At 40.7% G+C, this 25,596-nt stretch overlaps 1 protein-coding gene across 2 annotated transcripts in view; it reads left to right on the forward strand.

Annotated features, from left to right (window-relative positions):
• Map3k19 (mitogen-activated protein kinase kinase kinase 19) overlaps window positions 1-24,416 on the forward strand; it is a 56,249-nt gene extending 31,833 nt beyond the window's left edge. For both annotated transcript variants that reach the window (XM_048345580.1, XM_048345581.1), the window contains 5 exons: window positions 6,176-6,219; window positions 9,251-11,647; window positions 16,295-16,441; window positions 17,493-18,190; window positions 24,081-24,416. In XM_048345580.1, the coding sequence (XP_048201537.1) occupies window positions 6,176-6,219; window positions 9,251-11,647; window positions 16,295-16,441; window positions 17,493-18,190; window positions 24,081-24,147 (3,353 nt within the window). In that variant the 3' untranslated portion in view covers window positions 24,148-24,416. The remainder of the gene's footprint in view (window positions 1-6,175; window positions 6,220-9,250; window positions 11,648-16,294; window positions 16,442-17,492; window positions 18,191-24,080) is intronic.
• Window positions 24,417-25,596: the final 1,180 nt, after the last annotated feature.

Consider the following 25,596-nt stretch of genomic DNA (forward strand, 5'->3'; position numbering starts at 1 on the left):
TGCTGTTCTCCTCCCCCCTGAGTACTTAAAAACCTTTCTTAAAGCTCAAATCTTGGGGGCCTACACTAAGGATATCTTGTACCAAACGGTTTTGAGTTTGCTTTTGCTAGGTACTAAAGTTTCCACCTTAGTTTCCTTCCTGGATTCCTAAGTTAATGTGGCAATCTAAGAATTATATTGAGCCCATGACTTACCAGAGATCAGTACCAATACCAGCCTTTTCTTACAACAAGATTATGTTGTCTTTGGTATTTGCCACTGACCTGAGCCCTTCAATCTAAATCTCTAGGAACAGGGCTGGGAATATGGCCTAGTGACAAGAGTGCTTGCCTCGTATACATGAAGCCCTGGGTTTGATTCCTCAGCACCACATATATAGAAAAGGCCAGAAGTGGCACGGTGGCTCAAGTGGTAGAGTGCTAGCCTTGAGCAAAAAGAAGCCAGGGACAGTGCCCAGGTCCTGAGTGCAAGTCCAAGGACTGGCAAAAAAAAAAAAAAATTATCATGGTAAAATTAACCACAATTAATTAAAAATAACCATTTTCAAACATATAGTTCAATTGCATTAAGTATATTTACATTGTTGTCCCATTGTCACCATTTTCTTCTTTGATAGCACAGTGTTTATGCTTTCTAGGAAAGCATGGTACCACAAAGCTACACCTTTAGTCCCTCCCCCCATCACTACCTCCATACATCCCTTCAGCTTTCAAAACAGCAACTCTGGGCCTAATGAAAAAGTAACTCCCTGTGGAGTATTGTGTTCATACCTGTAATCCTTGCCACTCAGGAGATGAGATCTGGGGATCAAAGTTTGAAGCCCGATTGGGCAGGCAGGTCTGTGAAATTCTCATTGCCAATTAATAAACCAAAAGCTAGAAATAGAGATGTGGCTCAAGTGTTAGAGCACCAGCCTTGAATGAACAAGTTAAGGGGCAAGGAATGTGGCTTAGTGGTAGACTGCTTGCCTGGCATACATGAGGCCCTGGGTTTGATTCCTTAGTACCACATAAACACAAAAAAATAAATTTAAAAAATTTTTAAAGAAGAGAAAAGGCTAAGGGGGCAGTGTCCAAGCCTTGAGTTTAAACCCAGTTCCAGTGTGTGCACGTGCGCACGCGTGCGCACATACACACACACCCCCCTCCATATTCCTTTCTCCCTAGAAAGTCTTGATAATCACTATTTAGTCACTGTCTCAATATGAATTGACCAATTAAATCTTTTTCTCATGTAAGTGAAACCATATAGTAGTTGTGTGTGTATGTTGGGAGCAAGACTTGAACTCAGAGCCTCATGTTTCCACTTGACTTTCTTGCTTATGGCCAATGCTCTACCACTAGAGCTACTGTTTTTTTTGTGTGTGTGTATGTGTTTTTCCTATGACAAGGTCTCTCTATGCAGCCAAGATGGTCTGGAATTCACAATCCTCCCACTTTAGTCTCCCAACTTCAGAAATTACAAGCGTGTACCACCACATTCAGCTTTATTTATTTATTTTTTATTTATTTATTTATTTATTTATTTATTTATTTATTTATTTATTTTTTGGCCAGTCCTGGGGACTGGACTCAGGGCCTGAGCACTGTCCCTGGCTTCTTCTTGCTCAAGGCTAGCACTCTGCCACTTGAGCCACAGCGCCCCTTCTGGCCATTTTCTGTATATGTGGTGCTGGGGAATGGAACCCAGGGCCTCATGTATATGAGGCAGGCACTCTTGCCACTAGGCCATATCCCCAGCCCAACTTTATTTATTTTTGAACAAGAATTGGTTTGCATCTCTTTTTCATTTTTCTAAATGTAAGTTAAAAATTAAGCAATGTATGTTCATTAAGAAAGTCAACTTTCAAGTCCATTTTCTTACCTTCAATCCTAGCTACTTGGGAGACTGAAGCAGAAGAGTTGTAAATTTGAGCTCAGCTTGGAATACATAGTGAGACTTGTCTCAGAATAAAAAATAAGAAATGAATAAATAAATAAAGCCAGGTGCTGGTGGCTCATGGCTGTAATCCTAGCTATGTAAGGGGCTGAGATCTGAGGATTGTGATTCCAAGCTAGCCTGGGCAGGATAGTCTGTGAGACCCTTATCTCCAATTAACTTAAAAAAAAAAAAAAGCCAAAAGTGGAGCTGTGGCTCAAGTGGTAGAGCCAAAAATGTTCCCTATCACTAATTTACCCCCAGCCAGTCTAATGGATTTGTAAAACACAAGTGGTTACATGTCTGGTAATCTGTTATGTTACTTCCTTTGGTTTCTGGAACCAACCACTTTCCTGTTTTCACTCTGCCTTGCTCTTTGAACCACTGAACAGCTGGCCCATCACCAAAACAGAGAATTCCTTACTCCCTGCTGAGATGAATCCCTGTGTCCTGGATAGTTTGCTCTTCCCTGATCTCCACTGTGTTCAAGGGACCACACTTCCCAGGAAATTCCTAGAAAGCTATTTGTTTTGTTCCCTGAATTTCCATGTTAGGGGATTTTCTCATATATTAACTCACACTTGGTTATCTATGATTATTGGAGAGTGGCCTTAAAAAGCTCTATGTGTTTGAGTAGGCTTGATGAGTGAGCGCCAAGAAGATAAATTGGCAGATCTGGAGGACAAGGTTCCCCAGGTTTGAGAGAGTGTAGTGGAACTGTACACATTTTTAAAGGTTTTTTCACTCATACTTTCAACTTAACCTAGCAGAAAGATCTCTTTGTTCCCACCAGAAATCTCAGAGAAGAATCTTTCTACCCAACTGCACTGGATGTTAGCTTTCTGTTGCTGTGATAAATACTGGTGGAAAACTTTATAAGAAGGAAAAAATTATTTTAGCTCATAGTTTCAGTGGTCCATCATGGCAGATCTCCCTGCCATGGTGGCAGAGTAGTGAAACTCACATTATGGTGACTAGAAAGTGGGGGAGGGGTGGACGAACAGGGAGGAGAGAAGAAGAGAGGAAGGGAGAAAGAGAAAAAGGAAGGAAAGGAGGAAGGGAGAAAGGAAGAAAAGAGCAAGAATAGGAGGCAGAGAGGGAGCAAGGGGGAAGTAAGGAGAGATAAAAGGAAAGAAGGAGGGAGAAGGAGAGAGAAAGAGGGTGAGAGTGAAAGAATGCTCATGCTAATTGTTTTCTTCCTTTTCCTTCTTTTCCCCTTATTATCCTACATGTTCCCTGGCCTATAGCATGTGTCTTTCACACCCATATTCAGAGCAGGTCCTTCTCCCTCAGTTACTGTCCCACATGTCAACTGTCCCTTGATATTCCCTTATACACACTCCCAGGAGTGTACCTTACTAAGCTCTTACATAGCTCTCAGTCCAATCTAATTGACAGTAAACATTAACCATCATACCAACACTGAATAGTATCTATCCAAGAACTATGACAACACCAGAAAATACTAAACTCAGGAATTATTCATAAGTATCCAACCACAAGTTATATTTGCTCATATTTCTAGATTTATTTCTAGTATGTTTTCAACAGAAAATCTCAAATTGGAGAATGTGATCCCCATGAGAATGAAGATTTTTGTCTTTCTTGTTCAAAGCTATATATTTTCATCTTTTAGGACAGTGTTGGCCACTCAGGAGGCCCTTAATAAGTATTTGTTGAATAAATGCCTATGAAATTGGTAGGGAGAAGCCTGAAATTGGTAGGGAGAGGCTGTGGTGAATGCCAGTGCCTAATCCCATGGGTATCTTCTTTTTAGGTGGCTATTCTTCATCTGAGATTGGCTTCTCTACCCATAATACCTTAGAGAAATTAATTTCTCTTTAAGTGAAACTTCAAAATGGTACCCCATGGCTGAGGAGACCTCTTCACATATTTTATTGGAGACTCACAGCTTTAGAAACAAATGCATGGAGTGCAGTGTCACAAACCTTCAGATGTCTGGCTTCTCTTGCTATTTGGGAGCTCTAGCAGTGCTGGCTGATTATCTGGTTTGGACCTAACTGAGCTGGGTAATGGTGCTAGTCAAGGAACATGATCTCAATTCATCGCTTCATCATTTATGTGACCATCTTGGCTCCTGAATAAATTGACTTTAGCCCTAAGCTGTAGTGGAATAGAGTTGTGGGGAACATTTTGACTTTTTGGTAAGAAGAGAACAACTTCTAACTTTTATAATGACTTGGAAAAATCCCACCCTCTTCTTCCTCATACCTCCAGTTCAGGATTTATAACCTAACTATTTCTTTTTTTTTTTTTTTGGCCAGTCCTGGGCCTTGGACTCAGGGCCTGAGCACTGTCCCCGGCTTCTTCCCGCTCAAGGCCAGCACTCTGCCACCTGAGCCACAGCGCCGCCCCTGGCCATTTTCCATATATGTGGTGCTGGGGAATCGAACCTAGGGCCTCGTGTATCCGAGGCAGGCACTCTTGCCACTAGGCTATATCCCCAGCCCATAACCTAACTATTTCAAACAACTGTTGGCAGAGAATTCAACATGAATATGTCCACTCTCTTGTACATCCAGGCTTTCTTTTTCTTTTTCTTTTTTTGCCAGTCCTGGGGCTTGGACTCAGGGCATGAGCACCTGTCCCTGGCTTCTTTCTGCTCAAGGCTAGCACTCTACCTCTTAAGCTACAGTACCACTTCCGGCCTTTTCTGTTTGTTTATATGGTGCTGAGGAATTGAACCCAGGGCTTTGTGCACGCTAGGCAAGCACTCTACCACTATGCCACATTCCCAGCAGTAAGTGACCATTTACACACACACACACACACACACACACACACATTCACTCACAGATGCACACATTTTTCTAAGTATATCTATGAAAAAGCTTAATTTACAAATTAGGTACATAAAGAGATTAACAATAACCAATAATGACATAGGACAATTTTAACAATATAGTATAATGGAAATATTTGAACATAGTCTCTCTCTGTGTCTCTCTGAATATCCTGTTATGCTGTACTCACCTCTTTTGGTGTGATGGTGTGACATGGTCCAAGGTGCACATGATGAGGTAAGGGGAGGTGAGTGATACAGCTACTATGATGTAGCATTAGGCTTCTGCATGAGGGCTCCTGAACACAGTGCTGCCACCTCACTTCAGCAGACAGCATAGACAAGAGAGATGAAGTGATGAATGGATGGGTGGTACCCACAGCATGGATGCTGAACAAAGGAATGGTTCATGTCCTGGACAGGACAGAGCAGGAAGGTGGGAGATTATTTTCTTTCCCTTCCCTTCTTCTCCTCTCCCCTCTCCTTCTCTCCTCTTCCTTTCTTCCCTTTTTATGTTTCTTTTCATTTCTTTTATTATTATTGTTATTAAGTAGTTGTACAAAGAGGCTACAATTCCATAAGTCAAGTTATGAGCACTATATATCTTGGTCAATGTCACTCCTTCCTTTATTCTCTAACCCCTCCCACACCTCCTGTCCCCACCCGCAAGTTATACATTCATTTTCTACATAATGTACATTGAATATAAAGACTACATTTGCTTATCCTTCCACCCTCCATTCTGTGTCTTCTTTGTCCATCCCCCTCAAAATGTATTTCCATTTCCTGAGTTATGCTTTTGGATTCTTCCCCTCAGGATACCCTCTTTTATTCTGTTTGTGTATAAATATGCATTGAGCCCTGTATATGTTATCATTCATAATTATATTTTAGATCTAGCTTTCACATATAAGAGAAAATATGTGCTGTTTCTTTCTCTGAGCCTGGATTACTTCAAATACTGTGATTTGTTCTATATCCATCCATTTCCCTACATAGTATATTCTACATAGTAAACACTCACTATGTAGCCTGACTGGCTTTGAATTTACCATCCTGTTTTATCCTTCAGAGTACTGAGATTACAGGCATTTGCTACGATTCTCAGCAGGGTATGAGATTTCTGCACATTACTCAGCAAGTACCCAGTTTAAAGCTTATTATGTGGTCTTTTTTCCCCCTGGAGTTTTGATTTTTTGTTTTCAGACCCCTCTTGACCACTACTAACTGCAACCTTGGAAAGAGCTACCGCAGGTAAGCAAGGACCACTTTATAACACAACACCTCCTCCTGGTGGCAAGAGCTGGGTTTTGTGTCAGCTACCTCTTCAGGAATTACACAAGGACAGACTTTGTTCCCACACTTTTTATTAAGCCTCAGCAGCAACAGTCTTTTATCCTCAAATTCTGAACTAACACTGTGCTACTAAGACTATTAATTTTCTTTTTCTTGTAGAGTTTTCTACCTCTGATGTGAAATACAGTAGCCGAAGAACTGAGGTAAGATTTTTTTTTTTAATTTTACCATTTTCACTCCAGAATAAAAATAATCTAAGAACTTTATTTGTTATAGACAAACTCCATCAAATAATTGAGAACTAAATCCTCAGCAATTACATCTTGGATAAAACAGTGAGTCATATAGCTTATTGGGTACCAAATCCTTCTTGGAAAAATTATGTACAGCTTTCTGCTGCTTTTCTGGGCTGGTTCAGTTCTTTACATAACTAGGTGAATAGCTCTCTCAGAGATATTTTCAGTTGACTGTTTTGAACATATCTAGATTACTAGGTTGTGTGTGTGTGTGTCTGTGTGTGTGTGTGTGTCTGTACATGCACACATGTGATGCTGCTGCTTCAACTCAGAGACTGGGTGCTATACCTTTAGCTTTTTTGCTCAAGGCTGATGCTCTTCCACTTGAGCTGCAGCTCCACATCCAGCTTTTGTATAGTTATTTTTTTTAGAAATGAGTCTTATAGACTTTCCTGTGTGGGTTGGCTTGGATTAGATATCCTCAGAACTCAGCTTCCTGAGTAACTAGGATTATAGGCATAAGCACTGATGCCCGCCGAAACTAGGTAATTTTTAATTTAAAAAGTTTTGTTGGCAGTATGAGGGGTTGAACTCAGGGTCTTGTGCTTGGGGGCTTGTACTTGCAGGCACACTACCACTTGAACCATACCCTTAGCCTTTTTGCTGTTGTTAATTTTGAATATGGTCTCACATGTATGTGTTTGCATACCTGGACCCTGATTAGTCTATCTAGACTTCCTATGTACCTAGGATCATAAGCATGCCACTTTATCAGCTTTTTCTTGGTTGAGATGAAGTCTCGTGAACTTTCTGTTCAGGCTGGCCTTGAACCATGATCCTTCTGACCTTCAGCTCCCCTGTAGTGAGGATTACAAGTATGGGCTACTGGCACCCAGTTGAAACGAGGTTCATTACCCCCTGCCTCCACTGATGGAAAGATTTTTTTTGTCTAGTTTATAGTAAGGCTTTTTGGAAGATACATGCAGTTTTTTGTTTTTTTTTTTTTCATTTCCTCAGCTCGCTGATCCTTGTGTAGCATATGAGCCTTTGAGCAAGTATTTTTGCTGTATTTTAAAAAGGAATTTATTGGCTTGAAAATAATGGGCATTATGAGACAGACATTTAAGCACTTGGGAAATCTGTCTTTATTTCCTTAATCATTTTTAAGAAATAAGAAAGGTCATCCAGAAGAGATGATTCAGGCTAGTCTCCTGCGTGCCTGAGTCAGAGTTGGGTTCCTTTTCCTCTCTCTTTACTCATAGATGGCAACAGAATCGAATTAAACTTAACAGTTCTCAATTGCTCTGCATGATCCATGCCTATAAATATTCTGATATAATTAGATATTAAGTCTGTGTGCCAGGGAATAGGCCACAATGAAAAGAAACATTGATCTAAAGGGTTTATAATTTTGAGCAATGAGCTGATTGTAATACATTGGGTTACACTGACCTCTAGAGGTCAACAATAATTTAAAACTAACAGTTGGGAGTCAGGTGTAGTGGTACACTCTTGTAATCCTAGTTACTCCAGAAGCCAGAATATGAAGCATCACCATTGAGAATAGGTTAGGCAAAAAGTTGTAGTCTCATCGCAATAAGCCATGTGTGGTGTTCACAACTGCCATCCCAGATATGTGAGAGGTGCAGGGAGAAGGATCAATAGACTAAGACCAGCCTAAGCTGAAAAGTAAGCAAAAAGTATCTGAAAAGTAAGCAAAAAGGGTTGGAGGTATGGCCCAAGTGGTAGATCACCTGTCTAGCAGAGTGCAAGGCTCTGAGTTCAAATCTAGTACTTTGCCAAAAGCAAGCAGAATAAAAAAGGAAAGAAAACGTTGAAAATAAACATTAGGGCTGCTAATTTTCACATATAAATGAAGAAGATGATGAACATTTTTGTTCCAGATGCAAACTGCATTCTTCAATAGTGGTATTGCCATTGCTGTATCTGTAACAGCAATGTAAACAGCTCTTTGGATGGTTTCAACAATTTTAAATCAATTCTATGAAAAGTAAAAAAAAAAAAAAAAAAAGTAGAAGCAAGGTACCATGGTTGACTTGTAATCCTAGCTACTCAAGAGGCTGAGATAGGGAGAGGTTCAAGGCCAGTCCAGGTGTACATGAGACCATCTTGTCAACCAATAGCTGGGTGTAGTGGCACTTGCTTGTCATCCCACCTATGATAGATGATAGGGAGCCTAAAATAGGTGGGCCATATCAAGCTTGGGCAGAAAGCAAGACCCTGTCTCAAAAATAACAAGCTCTTAAAAGAGGTGGAGGTATGGCTTCCTAGGGAAGTACTTGCCTAACAAGCTTGAGCCTCTGCATTTAAAACTCAGGAAAAGAGATAAACACAAATGTTTCTCACTTTAAACAATTAACATATAAATTATAGATCCTTCATTTAAAACAGATAATTATGAGTTGTTATGTCTAATTTCATTCTTATTTAAGTGTTTTATTCTGCTTTTAACAACAAATGGGATTTTAGTTGGTTATGTGTTTTTTATATTTTGGTGCTGAGGATTGATTCTGGGGCCTCATGCTAAGCACCTGCTGTATCAACGAGCTACACTTGTAGCCTGAGACTTTGGTTTGTAAAAGTATGATTTTTGTCAGATGTGGTTGTTTACTCTTGTAATTCCAGCACTGGAGAGGCAGAGACGGAAGGGTCTTAAGTTAGAGACTAGCCTGGACTAGTATAGTGAGACCTTATGGCAAAAAACAAAAACAAAGAAAAAAACAAACCAAAGGCTGGTAATGTAGTTCAGTGATAGAATGCTTGCCTAGCATGCACAAGGCAGGCTCTGGGACATACCTCCAGCACCATAAGATAGATGATAGATAGATAATAGATAGATAGATGATAGTCTTTAAAGTAGCTTTGTGTTTTAAAGGTTTTCCTTAAGAAAACAGAATTTCACATGGCTTTAAGCCAGTTAATGTGATACAGTATTTCCATGTTTGTGCATGTCTCACCTTTTCTTTCTCCGTTTTAGTTTCCTCTGCCACCACTGTCACTTGTGCCCTTGAGATCTGGTGTGCTCACTATTCCCCAAAGCCACAAGTTTCCAAGAGAAACAGAAAGAAACACAGCAAGGCTCACATCCTCTGCACCTAACCCTTTAGAACCTGTTAGTCACTCGGGTGAATTCACTGCATCAAACCAGGAGCAAAAAGCCTCACTGAAGGGACTGGTGGATCAGATGCTCAGGTCTTCTGATAGCTCCATTTGGTCCAGAAACATGTGTCCTTTTTGGAAGACTAACCATCACCGACAACACCTGGAGGTGGATGAAAATTGGAAATCTAAGGAAACAGAAGGATGGGACACAACTGAAATCTCTCATTTTGAAAAAGGGAAGTCTTTGGTGACCTATGACCATTTTAAGAATGGTGGTATTCCTGCAGTTAAGGAACAGGATACAGAATACTATGATGGTGACATGAAAGAAACAGAACAGAACTCTCTGCATCTGTCATGGAGAAAGAAAGAGGACTCATCAGCCGGAAAGGATGAGCAGGATTCAGAAATTATGTATATTATCCCAAGCAAGCCCCAAGACGCCCAGCACTCTGAAGTAACTCCAGGTGAGGAGAAAGTGACGAGAAATGATACTACCCTTTCAAAAACCAATTCCTTGTCTAAAGGCAAAAAAATGGAATCAGAGAATATTTTAGGAGAGTTTACTATACTTAAAGGCTTGTCCAGTGTGGTTTCTGATAGTCCCAACGAACAGCTCCCAGAAGGTCAACAAGACATGAGAACAAACACGAGAGTATCAATAGCTGAAGCAACCAAACCAGAAATGAATGAGATAGTGCCTCTTATCCACATCACTTTCCCTGGAGATGAAATGCCTAAGGAACCAGCTCTAGCCAAACCAAGCCTCCAGAAAAGAAAGACTATTCTTCCAAACAACAATGGCTTCAACATACTTGCACACCAAGAAAACAACAAACCTAAGATGAATACCCACAGAAGTAAGTTGGATTCAAAGGCCAAGACAAGTAACAAGACACCGCAGAATTTCATGATATCCATTCAAACTTCCATTAAGCCTAATCTGCAAAAAACTAGCATAAAAACTCAAGTGTTCCCTGCTTTGGAGCTTGTTGACCCCAGGGCCAGGCAATCATCCAAGTATCAAAGGAAAATGCCACAGATTGAAAAGAAGCAATTATCTTACTGGACACAGAAATCAAAAAAGCAATCATTTCCATGCATCTGTAAGAATCCAGGAATAAAAAAAACATGTGTTCCTCTCTCTGTTCCACCAACAGAGCCCAGATTACATTACTTGGATCTTAAGTATAGTGACATGTTCAAAGAAATCAATTCAATTTCGAATGGACCTGGAATCTATGAAATGTTTGGGACTCCTGTTTATTGTCATATGCGGGAGGCAGAAAGGCATGAGATCTGTTCTGCTCCATCAGGCAGGTGTATCACCAACAAATGTCGATCTTCACACAGTGAACGAAGCAGCAATAACAGAACCAGACTTTCTCAGAAAAGACCACATATTAAACCTCCAAAGCCTTCACTTGCCCTTAAACAAAAGCACAAAGGTTTAATTCCTAAAGGGAAAGGTTGCAAAGCCATAGGTAGCAACTTAGAAAATGTTGAAAATGGTATTCCAGAAGGAGATTGGCATATGAAATCATCAGGAAATGACTTTCTGTCTATCCAAGATGAAGTTCAGTCGATGAATTTGGCCCAGGTTTCTGAGAAGGGTCCTAAGCAGAATGAATTCCTTCCTATGTCAGATTTATCTGTTGTTGAAGAGATCTCGATGGAAGAGTTTGTGGATGGAGACATTTCTAACAATCAAATACTTACCACAAGTCTCAGAGATCTGCAGGAACTTGAAGAGCTCCATCACCAGATCCCTGTTGTCCTTTCAGAAGACAGCTGGGCTGTGCCCAGTGACAAGAGTTCTAGCAAGCACATACTGCAGGAAAAGCAGAATGCAGCACCTCTTGAGAAAATAAATGCCAGCCAAATGTTAATGAATTATCTAGAATTTGAGAGTGTTTCAGATAAGCCTAAAACACCTAAAAAGATGTCTTCCCAAACATATCCACACTGGGCACATTCTTTTGATGATGATAGTTTATCACATAAATCGATCACATATCAAACATTTGGAAAAGCTTTAAATGAGGAAAGCTCTATTTCCCCAGAAATTCTAGATTCATTAAATAACGAAGCATTGACAGATGAATTGTTAGGTTGTCTGGCTGCAGAACTATTAGCTCTTGATGAGAAAGATAACAGCTCTTGCCAAATAATGGCAAATGAAACAGATTCTGAAAGCTTAAATCTTGTCCTCAACAGGAGAGAAAATACTACCAAGGAATTGGGCAGAGAGACAACAAATGTCAAATTACAGGTTGGTATAATGAAAGTCAGAGACTCAGGCAAAAGGGACCTTAGAGACAATTGGTTCAAATCCTTTATTTTCAAATGAGGAATCATAAACCCTAAGTAATTAAGTAGTTTCTTCAAGGTCTCATTGTTTGGTTGCAAGGTTGGAATGCAGGTCTCTTCACTTCCAGGCTAAGATTACTTTACTAGGCTACCTTATTTCTGTTATTTTCATTTTCCTTTCCTTTCTTTTCTTTTTTCTTTCTTATTTGTTTGTTATGGAATTTGAACTCTGGGCTTGTGCTCTGTCCCTGAGCTCTTCAGCTCAAGGCTGGTGCTCTACCACTTTGAGCCACAGTGTCACTTCCAGTTTTCTGATAGCTGGGAATATGGCCTAGTGGCAAGAGTGCTTGCCTCACATACATGAAGCCCTGGGTTCGATTCCCCAGCACCACATATATAGAAAATGGCCAGAAGTGGTGCTGTGGCTCAAGTGGCAGAGTGCTAGTCTTGAGCAAAAAGATGCCAGGGACAGTGCTCAGGCCCTGAGTTCAAGCCCCAGGACAGGCAAAAAAAAAAAAAAAAAAAGACTTTCCTGCTTGGGCTGGCTTTGAATTGCGATCCTCAGATATCAGCCTCTAGATTAACTAGGATTATAGGCATGAGCCACTGGCACTGGCTAGGCTGCCTTATTTCTGAGATTTAGCATTGAGATAATCTAGGGTAAATTCATATAACAAAATTATTTAAATGCCAATATTTTATTGAGTGATAGTTTTCAGTCGAGAACAGATCATTTTCAATAGCTAGCAAAGAAAAGTTACAATTAAAGTATTGTTCTAGGCATTGAATGAGATGGAAATAAGTTCCAGCCTATTTCATTCTTCTTTAAACAAGAAAGTCGCATTTCTCAGAGAATTCCTACATCTGATTATTTTTGTCAGGTGGTTCAATGCATGAAAATATTACCAAAATGCCCACTGCGTTTCTGACCCTGGATTGAAACTAGGAAATGGTGATGTATAAGACTTAGCTGTTATTCTCAAGAAAGGATAAGCAAGTCTTGCAAAAAAAAAAAAAGCATTTTGTGTAGCATGGTTGTGAGACTAGAGTGGGTACAAAGACTATCAACGGGTATCTGGGCTTAGTTTCAGTTTTCCCTGAAGTTTGTGAGTTTCCTCTTCTCAAATTTAACTTTTTTTTGGTTGCACTGGAGTTTGAACTCAGAGCCTCAAGGCTTGCTAGACTAGTGCTCTATCACTGGTACTTTATCACTTGAGCCACATCTCCAGCCCTGCTTTTTGGTTATTTTGGAGGAAAAGTCTAGTGAACTTTTCTGCCTGGACTAACTTCAAACTGTGATCCTGAGCAGCCTTTCAAATAGCTAAAATTACAGGTCTGAGCCACTGGTGCAGTTTGCTCATTATTTTTGAGATAGGGTCTCCTTTCCTGGGGGTATGCCAGGTATGATCCACTTACGTTAGACTTTCCTCTGAGCAAGGATAAGAGGCAGTCACCACTGTCTAGGTCTACATTGAGGTGTTTTTTTTTTTTGTTTTGTTTTGTTTTGTTTTGCTTTTTGCCAGTTCTGGAGCCTTGGACTCAGGGCCTGAGCACTGTCCCTGGCTTCTTTTTGTTCAAGGCTAGCACTCTTCCACTTGAGCCACAGCACCACTTCTGGCTTTTTGTATATATGTGGTGCTGGGGAATTGAACCCAGGCCTTCATGTATACGAGGCAAGCACTCTTGCCCCTAGGCCATATCCCCAGCCCTTGTGTGTTTATTATTTATTTATTTATTTATTTATTTTGGCCAGTCCTGGGCCTTGGACTCAGGGCCTGAGCACTGTCCCTGGCTTCTTTTTGCTCAAGGCTAGCCCTCTGCCACTTGAGCCACAGCGCCACTTCTGGCCACTTTCTGTATATGTGGTGCTCGGGAATTGAACCCAGGGCCTCATGTATACGAGGCAAGCACTCTTGCCCCTAGGCCATATCCCCAGCCCTTGTGTGTTTATTTTTATTTATTTATTTATTTTTAGCTTTTGCCTGCCAGGCTTTCCTTGAATCATGATCTCAACAGTCTCAGCCTTCTGAATAACTAGGATTGTAGATGTGAACCACTGGTGCCTATCTAGTTCTCAAAAAATAATTTGGGGGGCTGGTCCTGGACACTCTCCTTGGGTTCACTCTTTCTCTCTTTCTCTTTCTCTCTCTTTCTCTCCCCCCTAACCCTCCCCCTCCCCTCCCCCTCCCCCCCCCTTCCTCCTCCTCCACCTCCTTTTTTCTCTCAAGGCCAACATTCTACCACTTGAGCCACAGCTCCATTTCAGGCTTTTTGGTGGTTAATTGGAGATAAAAGTTGCATGGACTTTCCTACTTGGGCTAGCTTTGGACTGCAATCCTCAGATCTCAGCCTCCAGAGTAGCTAAGATTACATCTGTGAACCACCAAGCACCCAGTGTTTGTTCTCAAAATTGTTTTTCCATTCTAGTCACCAAGCGGACATCTGCTAGCTCAAATAAGAGTGTATTTTTTGTTTATTGCTAGTCCTGGGGCTTGAACTCAGGGCCTGAGCACTGTCCCTTTTGCTCACGGCTAGCACTCTACCACTTGAGCCACAGCACCACTTCTGGCTTTTTTTTTTTAATGGGGTGCTGAGGAATCGAACCCAGGGCCATATTCCCAACCCCTTGTTCTCAAATTTTAAAGACAGAAAAATAAGTTTAAAACTGAAATGTTATTTATTAAATAGGAAGCTAGGTTATATCATACTACATCATGATCAAGAATAATTATTTAAGAATAGAAGGTAAAGTTGATTGAGATACATTATATACATATGTGGTGTACGTGAATAGAAGTTAGAAAACACACACACAAAATAAAGCAAAAAGGGATGGGGATGTACATAGTACAAGCAGCAGAACACCTTCCTAACAAGGGCAAAACCTGGAGTTAATGCCTCAGTATCATCAAAATAAAGAACAGAACATAGGAAGCTTCAGGGGAAAAAAAAAAGAGTATTTTACATAGTTGCACAGAAACATACATAAAGTAAATAGTTATCCTCATAGCTAGGTTTCACACATGTAAGTGATGGGCATTATATTATCTCATTTTATGCTTCACAATAACTCTACAACTACAGTGGGTACTAATTTGTGCCTATTTTATAGATGAAGATAGTGAGATTTAAAAAAATCATTTAGCTTTTGAGACTAGGGGTCTGGGAAGGGCCTGCCACATTGAGGACGTCAGTTTGTAGTCTTCAGTACATTTTCATTCCCTCCTGCCTCCGAGCCTCAATAAGTGGCCTGACATCCCTGCCCCACCCCCCACCCCCGCCAAATCATGCAGCTAGTGAGTGACAGGAACACACTTTCTGCACAGTGAGGAGTTTCATTGTTCTAAATATGGTGAACTTGGTTAGCTGGGAGGATACAGTGATTTGGAAAAGCCTCTAGGCTGTGGTGGAACACAGATACATGTGCATGCCTAGATAACCAAGATGAACCTGCCATTTTAAATTGAAGGAGCTGTTTCAAATTCAACAAGCCAGTAAACATTATCCTATAACTCCCACTCACAATCATAGAGTCAAACAATATCTTTGAGTGACATTTCTTTTCCAAGCAGTCCTAAATTTCAGTTTGTACAGAAATGTGAGAAAAGGAGAAAGAAGAATACAGCTTTGAATGCAAGAAGTCTTGCTCTTGAAGGATTTCACCATGACTCTTTTTTAATATTTCTAGTACCAAGGGTCAAAATAAAGCATATGTGGTCCTGACTACCCAGATGGAAAAAGTGGTCTAAGTTCTTCAAATCGATATTTGTTTTCTGACTTCTGAGACCTTCACTTTTCCATTCATATGTAAACTTCAGATGAATCTGTCTAGGGCTTAAGAGTGGGCAGGCCAAGCCAGCTCCCAGTGCTGCTGCTGCTGCTGGACTATGGCTCTCCTTAGTGAAGCAAGAGTCTTCAGGAGTGTAGATCTTTGGTTTATTGCTTGCTGGTCATGCTCATTTAAATTCTTTGTTATGGATGTGTGAGGGAGTGGGTAGAGGAATCTGTACATATGTTAATAATGTGTTTGTATATAAAAGTGTATGTTTGCATATGCTTGTTTGTATATGCTTCTGTGTATGTGTTTGTGGAAATGAATAAAGAGCAATGAAAGGCTATTTGTTCAGAGCTAGGAATAACAAAAGAGTCAGCCACCACAACTTCCATTTTGGCAAAGACTCAAAGACAGACAGGGGAATGAGAAGATTTATAGTAGAAAAAAAGAAGGCAAAGGTGTTCCCTGATTGGAGGCTGTTGGTGCTGGGAAGATGTGGCAGGTGAACTGGGAGTGGTATAATCTATGATTTAGTAGGGCTGCATATTTAGCTTCATTTAATTGGTCCGGAGTTGGGAGTGGACAGGCACTTTAAAAGCTATCAGTTATTAATCCTCCTACAAAATATACAAGGAAAAATGTAACGCTAAGATGGGTGCAATCTACAAGGCTGAAGCGTACAACTAAAGTGTATTACTCTATCATTTGGGCAAAACTGTGCTTCTAGAAGTTACTTGTGAGCAAAGAACCAGTGCACTTTAAAAGAAGAGTATCATACTATCCATCTCAATGACTCAAGAGTTCTGTGGTGATCTTTTTGTCTGTTTTCCTCAGAGGTATAACAATGGATTCACGATATATGACAGGGAGGAGTTTCCCAACTCAACTGAAAGGAAGTCATTTTCTGAAAACAGTTTAAAGCATGAAGAAGATATCCTGTGGACCAAGGGTGAGATCCTTGGAAAGGGAGCCTATGGCACAGTAAGTTAACCTGGAATCTTGAAATGAGTGTTCTCTCTCCTGCTTCCTCATTGTTTCTTCTCATCATTCTCCTGAAGCTTCCTCTATCCATACCCTTACTCTTTCTGCCAGAGTAACAAAATCCAAATTGTTCTGAGATGTTTATTACTTTATGCATCTGAAAGGAGATGATCTGGCTTTGGGAACAGGTGGTTTAAGGCCTAACCATGTCATTAGGGTCTGGTTTCTCCAAGACTGGCTCTTGTTCTCAGGCTCCATGTGGGCACAATGGTCATTGAATTTGTAGATTCTCATTGTTTCAGGTTCACACCCCATGAGGAAGAACTCTCTTCCTTTGGTAGCTCCACATGTCACTGGAGAGGTGGGAGAATCATTGCAAGGAAGCAGAATCAAAGATGTTCCTCGTGTTTAGTACATTGAAAAAGACCAATTAAAATCTTGGTAATCTAGAAGTATTTATATAATCTGGGAAAGAAAAAAAACTGACCTCCAATTAAGGTCCATATACTTTCTGGGGGGAACATTTCACTGAGAAAGTGGGAAGACATAAAACCACTGAGATCACATCATAAGGAGGCTGACCATGACCCACCTCCCTCTTTCTTCAGGGAGCTTTAGATCTGACCTAGACTGAATTCATTTATTTGGTGAGATGTTTTTCCCAAGCTACCATCTGTAGCCAGAGAAATCTATGAGGCAAATATTGTTACCTCAGTTTTACAGATGAGAAAAAAATAAGTAACAAAGATTATACAATGTACTCCAAAATATATGACTGAAGAATGGTGAAACCAGAATACTAGTCAATCTAACCTCCTTGATTATAAGTCAATATGATATTTATTCATCATGCGGCTTACTCATTCCCATCTTGGCTCCAGTGAAAAACAGAACTTCCTAAATATGTTGGTGCATTTAAGTGGGAATGGATCAACTTAGAGAAAGATAAGTGTGTAGGAGGAAAAGGGAACATCAAATGTCACATGCAGAAGTCTGTGAACATATCATTATGTAACTTAAATTTAGTAATAAGGTATTGTTTCATTTCTAGGTATACTGTGGTCTCACTAGCCAAGGGCAGCTAATAGCTGTAAAACAAGTGACTTTGGATACTTCTGATAAATTGGCTACTGAAAAAGAATATCGGAAATTACAGGAAGAAGTAGATTTGCTTAAAGCACTGAAACATGTCAACATTGTAGCCTATTTGGGCACATGCTTGGAAGAGAACACTGTAAGCATTTTCATGGAGTTTGTTCCTGGAGGCTCAATCTCTAGTATTATAAACCGTTTTGGGCCTTTGCCTGAGATGGTGTTCTGTAAGTATACAAAACAAATCCTTCAAGGTGTTGCTTATCTGCATGAAAACTGTGTGGTACATCGAGATATCAAAGGAAATAATGTTATGCTCATGCCAACTGGAATAATAAAGCTGATTGATTTTGGCTGTGCCAAGCGTTTGGCTTGGGCAGGCTTAAATGGCACCCACAGTGACATGCTAAAGTCCATGCATGGGACACCATATTGGATGGCCCCAGAAGTCATCAACGAGTCTGGCTATGGAAGGAAATCAGATATCTGGAGCATTGGCTGCACTGTATTTGAGATGGCCACAGGAAAGCCTCCATTAGCTTCCATGGATAGGATGGCAGCCATGTTTTACATTGGAGCCCACAGAGGGCTCATGCCTCCCCTACCAGACCACTTCTCCCAACATGCAGCAGACTTCGTGCGCATGTGCCTGACCAGGTAAGAAACAAAGTAGGAAGAGAATAAATGCCCAAAGATTACAAGAAGCTGGTACTACCCCTTGTAATCCGTGGCCTATTAAAGTCTCTATTTCAGTAAGGAAATCAAGTAAGGAGTGAGTTGTGCTGAAAGTAATCACACTAACCATATTGGATAGTTGTGTTCATTATTGTATCAGGGTGTAAGAAGGCACCATTTCAAGTAGAGAGTGCTCCAATTAAATGCCTTATAAGGTCCTGACAATCATTTCCAAAATCAATGGCTTTGCAAAATATCCTAAAGATTCAGTTATTCACCAATGGAACACTTTCCATGAAGTGATATTGCTTTCCATTTAAAGGAATGGAAAATATTTTGAATAAAAAGAATAAATCCCAAGCACCAAGTACTAGAGTATTTTGGAAGCAGAAAGGCCCTAATAAACAGCCTGTTTCTCCTTTTTATTCTCTGTCATTATCTACGGGAATAAACTTCCACATAAAACGTGATAGGTATAGGGACTATGAGATTAACTAGTAGTGTGTTTCCCAAATTTTTAGCTAGGTACTATTTTAGTCACATAAATTCTTAATAAAAAAATAAAACAAGTGGAACTGGGAATATGGCTTAGCAGTAGAGTGCTTGCCTACCATGCATGAAGCCCTGGGTTCGATTACTTAGCACCACATAAACAGAAAAGGCCAGAAGTGCTGCTGTGGCTCAAGTGGTAGAGTGCTAGCCTTGAACAGAAAGAAGCCAGGGACAGTGCTCAGGCCCTGAGTCCAAGGCCCAGAACTGGTAAAAAAAAAAAATTAAATTAAAAAAAATATAAATAACAAGGTTGAGTGTGTAGCTCAGCTTTTGAATACTTTCCCTGGCATGTTCCCTAGCACTGCAAAATAAGATAATAAATAAAGCATATAAGCAGAGAGATAGTTATGATTAAAGTGTGTGTGTGTGTGTGTGTGTGTGTGTGTGTGTGTGTGTGTGTGTATGTTGTAGGAAAGCAAAAGAGTGAGTCCTGGAGCTTACTCATTATTCTAGGATAGGGCAGAGCATCCTAAAAATCTACCCACCTAATGAGGATAGTAATTCTTAATACTCAAACTCAATTTCTTGTCTTTGGCTGTAGGGTATTTTCATATCCTTACATGGAAAAACTCTATAGCCCAGCCTATACAACATACATAAGGCAACCTTCAACTCCAAGAGGTTTTACTTTGCCTTTCTGCATGAATGGAAGAAACCACAGGGCTCACTGTCTGCCAAGAAATGTGCCTCTCTTTTGGTCTCTATTTCATTCTTCCAGCACATGGGTATGCACTCCTGGTTGATTTCAGGATAAATACATAGGCCAAGGTGGAAACACATTTCTACATCCCCTCCAGCAGGGAGGGGAGTTGTGAGAATCTCTAGATGCTGCCACATCTTGGGTGTTTCAGTGTAGATTTTATGGACAGAGCACCAGGCACAGAGCTACTCAGTCTCCCAGATAAATTCTGTGGCAGGGATGCAATGGCACTGGCATTCTCTTATGGACCAATACTAGGTGTAGAGGTTTGTTTTAGCTCTACAATGACTGTAGTTGCTTTTCTGAGTGTAACAGTTACCTGCTATTGACTTTCAGCTAGAATCCATTTGCTAGTCTCATTTTCATTCAAGTTGTCATAACACCCGTATACACACAGAAAAAGGTAGTTTTTTTGTTTTTTTTTTTGGCCAGTCCTGGGCCTTGGACTCAGGGCCTGAGCACCATCCCTGGCTTCTTCCCGCTCAAGGCTAGTAATCTGCCACCTGAGCCACAGCGCCCCTTCTGGCCGTTTTCCATATATGTGGTGCTGGGAAATCGAACCGAGAGCTTCATATGTAGGAGGCAAGCACTCTTGCCTCTAGGCCATATTCCCAGCCCCACACAGAGAAAGTTTTAAAGAGAAAGAGCAGAAGTTTTTATAGATCATCTTTGAACTATTGCTTTACAAACTGAGCAAAAGCTGACTCACACTACTAGTATAAATTAACAGGGTCATGCAAGTTAAGTGAAATTCCATGTATAAATTGCTCAGCAGACTATAGGACACACAATGGAGACTCTCCAGTTAATATCCATTAGGGAGAATACTAGCACACTTTAATCAATGCTGTGCACACATGCATTGCCTCCTAAAATACTTCCTAAAACAAAGACCCTATAGACTGAAGTGTCTCATTTGATATAGCTAACAAGATTCCTCAGAGGTGTGGATAGCTAGAAGTTAAAGAGTGAGGCTATCATTTTGGGTACTGGGGTTGAACTTGGGTTAAGTTAGTGTGATATGGCTGAAACACACTTCTAGCCCTGTTATCTGCTGCTTATTTTTAGAATAGCTTTCACTCCTTTCCTCACATACATGCCAGAACTAAGATCCACCTACTTTCGATTTCCTGTCATTGCCAAGATGACAGGCATATACTACTGTGTCTAAATTCTCTCTGTGGAAACAGAGGTTCAGAGACCTTTCCATTTGGAGTTGGCCTGGATCCTCCATCCTCCTGTCAGCTATCCATACAGCTTGGTATGACAGCCACATGCAACTGCCCCAGGTGTGAGTTTCACAAAATTTTCTGTCAGGCTAGCCTCAAACCATTATCCTCTTATTCTCAATCCCTAGAGTTACAAGTGTGAGCCACCAACACCCAAAATGAGATACTTATAAAGACTTAGAAATAGAAGGGATCAGGTAAAGATCAGGAGCAAGACAAGAAAGAACAAAAAAAGAACTTGGGGGCTAGAAATATGACCTAGTGGTAAAGTGCTTTCCTAGCATGCATGAAGCCCTGGGTTCGATTCCTCAGCACCACATATATAGAAAAAAGCTGGAAGCAGCACTGTGGCTCAAGTGTTAGAGTGCTAGCCTTGAGCAAAAAGAAGCCAGGGATAGTGCTCAGGCCCTGAGTTCAAGCCCCAGGACTGGCAAAAGAGCAAAACAAAAACAAACAAACAAAAAAGAACTTAGGAAAGCAGTTAGAATAGCATGGATGGGGCTAATGCTTTGGGCAGCCTGAACATTCTAAGAAGTTAGGCCAAGGAATTTAGCTTTGTTGTAGAAGCAAGGAGAGAGTGGAGGGCATTCAAAGGATTTTTGTATAAAGAATGCCATGAAGAAAAAATTGAATTTGTGCTTGATGGTGGAGAAAGATGATAGGGTTTTATGATTTTGAGTCTGGATAATAGGAGTAAGTCATGAGAGAGAAAAAGGAAGGAAGTGAAACACTCTTCCTTTGTCTAAGGAGACATTTGCATCTACTTGAATGGAGCTCAGCAAGGCAATTAAGGTTGTAGGTACATAGTTAAAACTATATGGCTGTAGTTGTAGCTCATGTAGCACATGGTAGCACATGTGCTTTGCATGCATGAGACCCTGGGTTCAATCCCCAACACCACTTCCAAAAATTCATGGTTAAGGTCAACAACTAGTTGTCAAAAAGCAGAGAGCTGATGACAATGTTTTTGAAAATGCTTATAGGGGAAGAAAACAGAACATGCACAGTGCAGACTTAGGATGTAACTAAAGAAGGAAGAGGGAGAGAAAAGATTACCTTAAGAGGGAATCAAAAGAATTGTTTCTCTTAAGTCTAAACTGAGATAGTTTCAGTTATAGGAAATGAGTATTCCATATGTCCCATAGAAAAAAGGAGAATGAGCTCATTAACTATCATTCAGTTCAAGATGGAACTTTCTATATAGTACTGGCCCAGTGTTATTTAGGAAATAACAAATGTTGAGAGAGAAAAGGTCACTAGACTTGAACATGTTAGAGACATTTGGCAGGAATAACAGAGACCATATGGCTAATAAATGGCAAGGGAAAGATATATCTATATCTATATCTATATCCATATATTCATATATCTCCAGTCCTGGACTCAGGGCCTGAGCACTGTCCTTGGCTTCTTTTTGCTCAAGGCTAGCACTCTGCCACTTGGGCCACAGCAGCACTTCTGGCTTTTTGTTTATGTGGTACTGAGGAATTGAACCCAGGTTTTCATGCATGCTAGGCAAGCACTCTACACTAAGCCACATTCCCAGCCCCAAAGGACGGATTTTTGAAGAAAGATTTCTGCTTTATTTATTTATTTATTTATTTATTTATTTGCCAGTCCTGGGCCTTGGACTCAGGGCCTGAGCATTGTCCCTGGCTTTCTTTTTGCTCAAGGCTAGCACTCTGCCACTTGAGCCACAGCGCCACTTCTGGCTGCTTTCTATATATGTGGTGCTGGGGAATCGAACCCAGGGCTTCATGTATAGGAGTCAAGCACTCTTGCCTCTAGGCCATATTCCCAGCCCAGATTTCTGCATATTTTGAAAGTAGGTAAAAGGGTTTCTAGATAGAGATTAAAATATTTTTGAAATGCTATATTAAAAAAATATGTTTAGGGGCTGGGGATATGGCCTAGTGGCAAGAGCGCTTGCCTCGTATACTTGAAGCCCTGGGTTCGATTCCCCAGCACCACATATACAGAAAATGACCAGAAGTGGCGCTGTGACTCAAGTGGCAGAGTGTTAGCCTTAAGCAAAAAGAAGCCAGGGACAGTGCTCAGGCCCTGAGTGCAAGGCCCAGGACTGGCAAAAAAAAAAAAAAAAAAAAAAAAAAAAAAAAATATATATATATATATATATATATATATATATATATATATGTTTAGGCTGGGAACATGAAGCCCTGGGTATGAATCATCAGTAACATGTAAACAGAAAAAGCTGGAAGTGGTGCTGTGGCTCAGGTGGTAGAGTGCTAACCTTGGGCAAAAGAAGCTCAGGGACAGTGCTAAGGTCCTGAGTTCAAGCTCCAGGCCTGGGACAAAAAACAAACAAAATAATGTTTTAAAGGATTTTCTATTTTCACCTGGAAAAAGTCATTTTGCTTCCTAAATTACCAAAAGATAATTAAAAGAATGCCTCTGGAACAGGACTCAAAAGCTATTGATGGTTTTCTCAGTTAACAAACATATATTTCTAAATTCTTTACTCTCCTGAAGAAAAAAGAAATAGCACAAATATCTAAGAGTGTCCAATGTGGGATTATTATTATTACTTTGCCAGTCCTGGGGCTGGAACTCAAGGCCTAAGCACTGCCCTGGCTTCTTTTTGCTCAAGGTTAGCACTATACCACTTGAATCACAGTACCACTTCGGGCTTTTTCCTTTTTGCCAGTCCTGGGGCTTGAACTCAGGGCCTGAGCACTGTCCCTGACTTCTTTTTGCTCAAGGCTAGCACGCTGCCACTTGAGTCACAATGCCACTTCTGCCATTTTCTATATATGTGGTACTGAGGAATAAAACCCAGGGCTTCACGTATAGGATACAAGCACTCTTGCCACTTCCCAGCCCAAAGTGTGAATTTTAAATGTGTATAAATTCCACTGCCAGGGCTGGGGATATGGCCTAGTGGCAAGAGAGCTTGCCTCATATACATGAGGCCCTGGGTTCGATTCCCCGGCACCACATATACAGAAAACGGCCAGAAGTGGCGCTGTGGCTCAAGTGGCAGAGTGCTAGCCTTGAGCAAAAAGAAGCCAGGGACAGTGCTCAGGCCCTGAGTCCAAGGCCCAGGACTGGCAAAAAAAAAAAAAAAAAAAAATTCCACTGCCAGTTGAACCAAAATGCCATGGAAAAGTAGGGCCTACTTTATAATTACAGTTGCCATGTGTTTTTTAGTGTCATTCTCTCAAATGAGTCAGGTATTTTTGTTAGCCTTTTTTTTTTTCTAATGAAGGAAGTTTGAGTCACTTACTTTAGATTACATGGAGAAAATAAGTTGGGATTCAATCTAGGTATTGCTACCTGTTTTACTTCATCTATGAGATCTTCATTTAAAACAAGTAGATCTTACTGCAGTCACATGACTGCTCCTAACATGTTTTCCACTTCTTAGGGATCAACATGAGCGACCTTCTGCTCTCCAACTCCTGAAACACTCCTTCCTGAAGAGAAGTCCCTGAACATACATCAAGACATTCTTCCCAGGCCCACTGGAGATGCTCCCTTATTCCTTCATTGTGGGGAATGATGGTTAAGGGACCTTTGCTTTCCTACTGGATATGCAACCTAATCCAACTTAACCAGATCCTGCAGTGTCATTAACAAAGTTTAGTTGAATATCAGTGTCACAAGCTTCAAGCATAAGTGCTCACAAATTGATAAAAAAATATCAACAAAAGTTGCCCTATTGGGCTGGGAATGTGGCTTAGGGTAGAGTGCTTGCCTAGCATGCATGAAATCCAGGGTTCCATTCCTCAGTACCACATAAGCAGAAAAAGCCAGAAGTGGTGCTGTGGCTCAAGTGGGAGAGTGCTAGCCTTGAGCACAGAGAGGCTCAGGAACAGAACCCAGGCCCTGAGTTCAAGTCCCAGAACCGACGAAAAAAAAATCCCCTTATTCCAGTGTTTACAGTTTTTGATTCTCTAAGTACTTCAATTTATATTCCTTTATTTTTGCTTCTCAGTTTTTATGTCATTAGTTTAGAATTGTGTAGTCACTCTAACCCCAGAGATGACCTGCATTTAATCTATTGAAAATATATTCCTTTCCTAATAAACTTTTTTTTTTTTGCCAGTCCTGGGCCTTGGACTCAGGGCCTGAGTACTGTCCCTGGCTTCTTTTTGCTCAAGGCTAGCACTCAGCCACTTGAGCCACTTCTGGCCATTTTCTATATATGTTGTGCTGGGGAATTGAACCCAGGGTTTCATGAATATGAGGCAAGCATTCTTGCCACTAGGCCATATTCCCAGCCCCCCTAATAAACTTTTTTAGTGGTTACTACATTTCTAATCTTGTCTGAATTCTTCTCTTGCCAGACTTAAGGACCAAAGTATGTAACTACATTGACTTGCCAGTTACATATTTTGCCACTGTGTCTTGGATAAATTATGTCTGTGTTTGACTTTGATCTTGTCTAGGATATGACTGGATCTAAAATGTCTGTTTCTGAAGGAGTAAGACCCAGCCTCGGCTGAGGACATGCCTGTTTGTTATGATCTGCAAGTGCTTTTTTATTGTTTGTACTCTGATTTCTTTTCCTCACCATTTCTATCTCTATAGATACAGATATCTTCAAGAGAAATTATTTTACTCACATTTTTTGTGCTCTTGATAAAAGTTCAGACCAAACCTGTCTTTTCTTGCTCTCAAAATTATAAAAAATTTGGCCAGGTGCTGGTGGCTCATGCCTATAATCCTAGCTCTTAGGATGCTGAGATCTGAGGATCATGGTTCAAAGCTAGCCCAAGTACAGATTAATATAAGAGCTCAGGACCGTCCTTTGGCTGAGCAAGAAAGTCCATGAGACTCATCTCCAATTAACCACTAGAAAATCAGATGTGGAGCTGTGGCTCAAAATGGCAGAGAACTAGCCTTGGACAAAAACAGTTCAGGGACAGCAACCCAGGCTC

The sequence above is a fragment of the Perognathus longimembris genome, chromosome 4 (assembly GCF_023159225.1).
Source record: "Perognathus longimembris pacificus isolate PPM17 chromosome 4, ASM2315922v1, whole genome shotgun sequence".
NCBI lineage: Eukaryota > Metazoa > Chordata > Mammalia > Rodentia > Heteromyidae > Perognathus > Perognathus longimembris.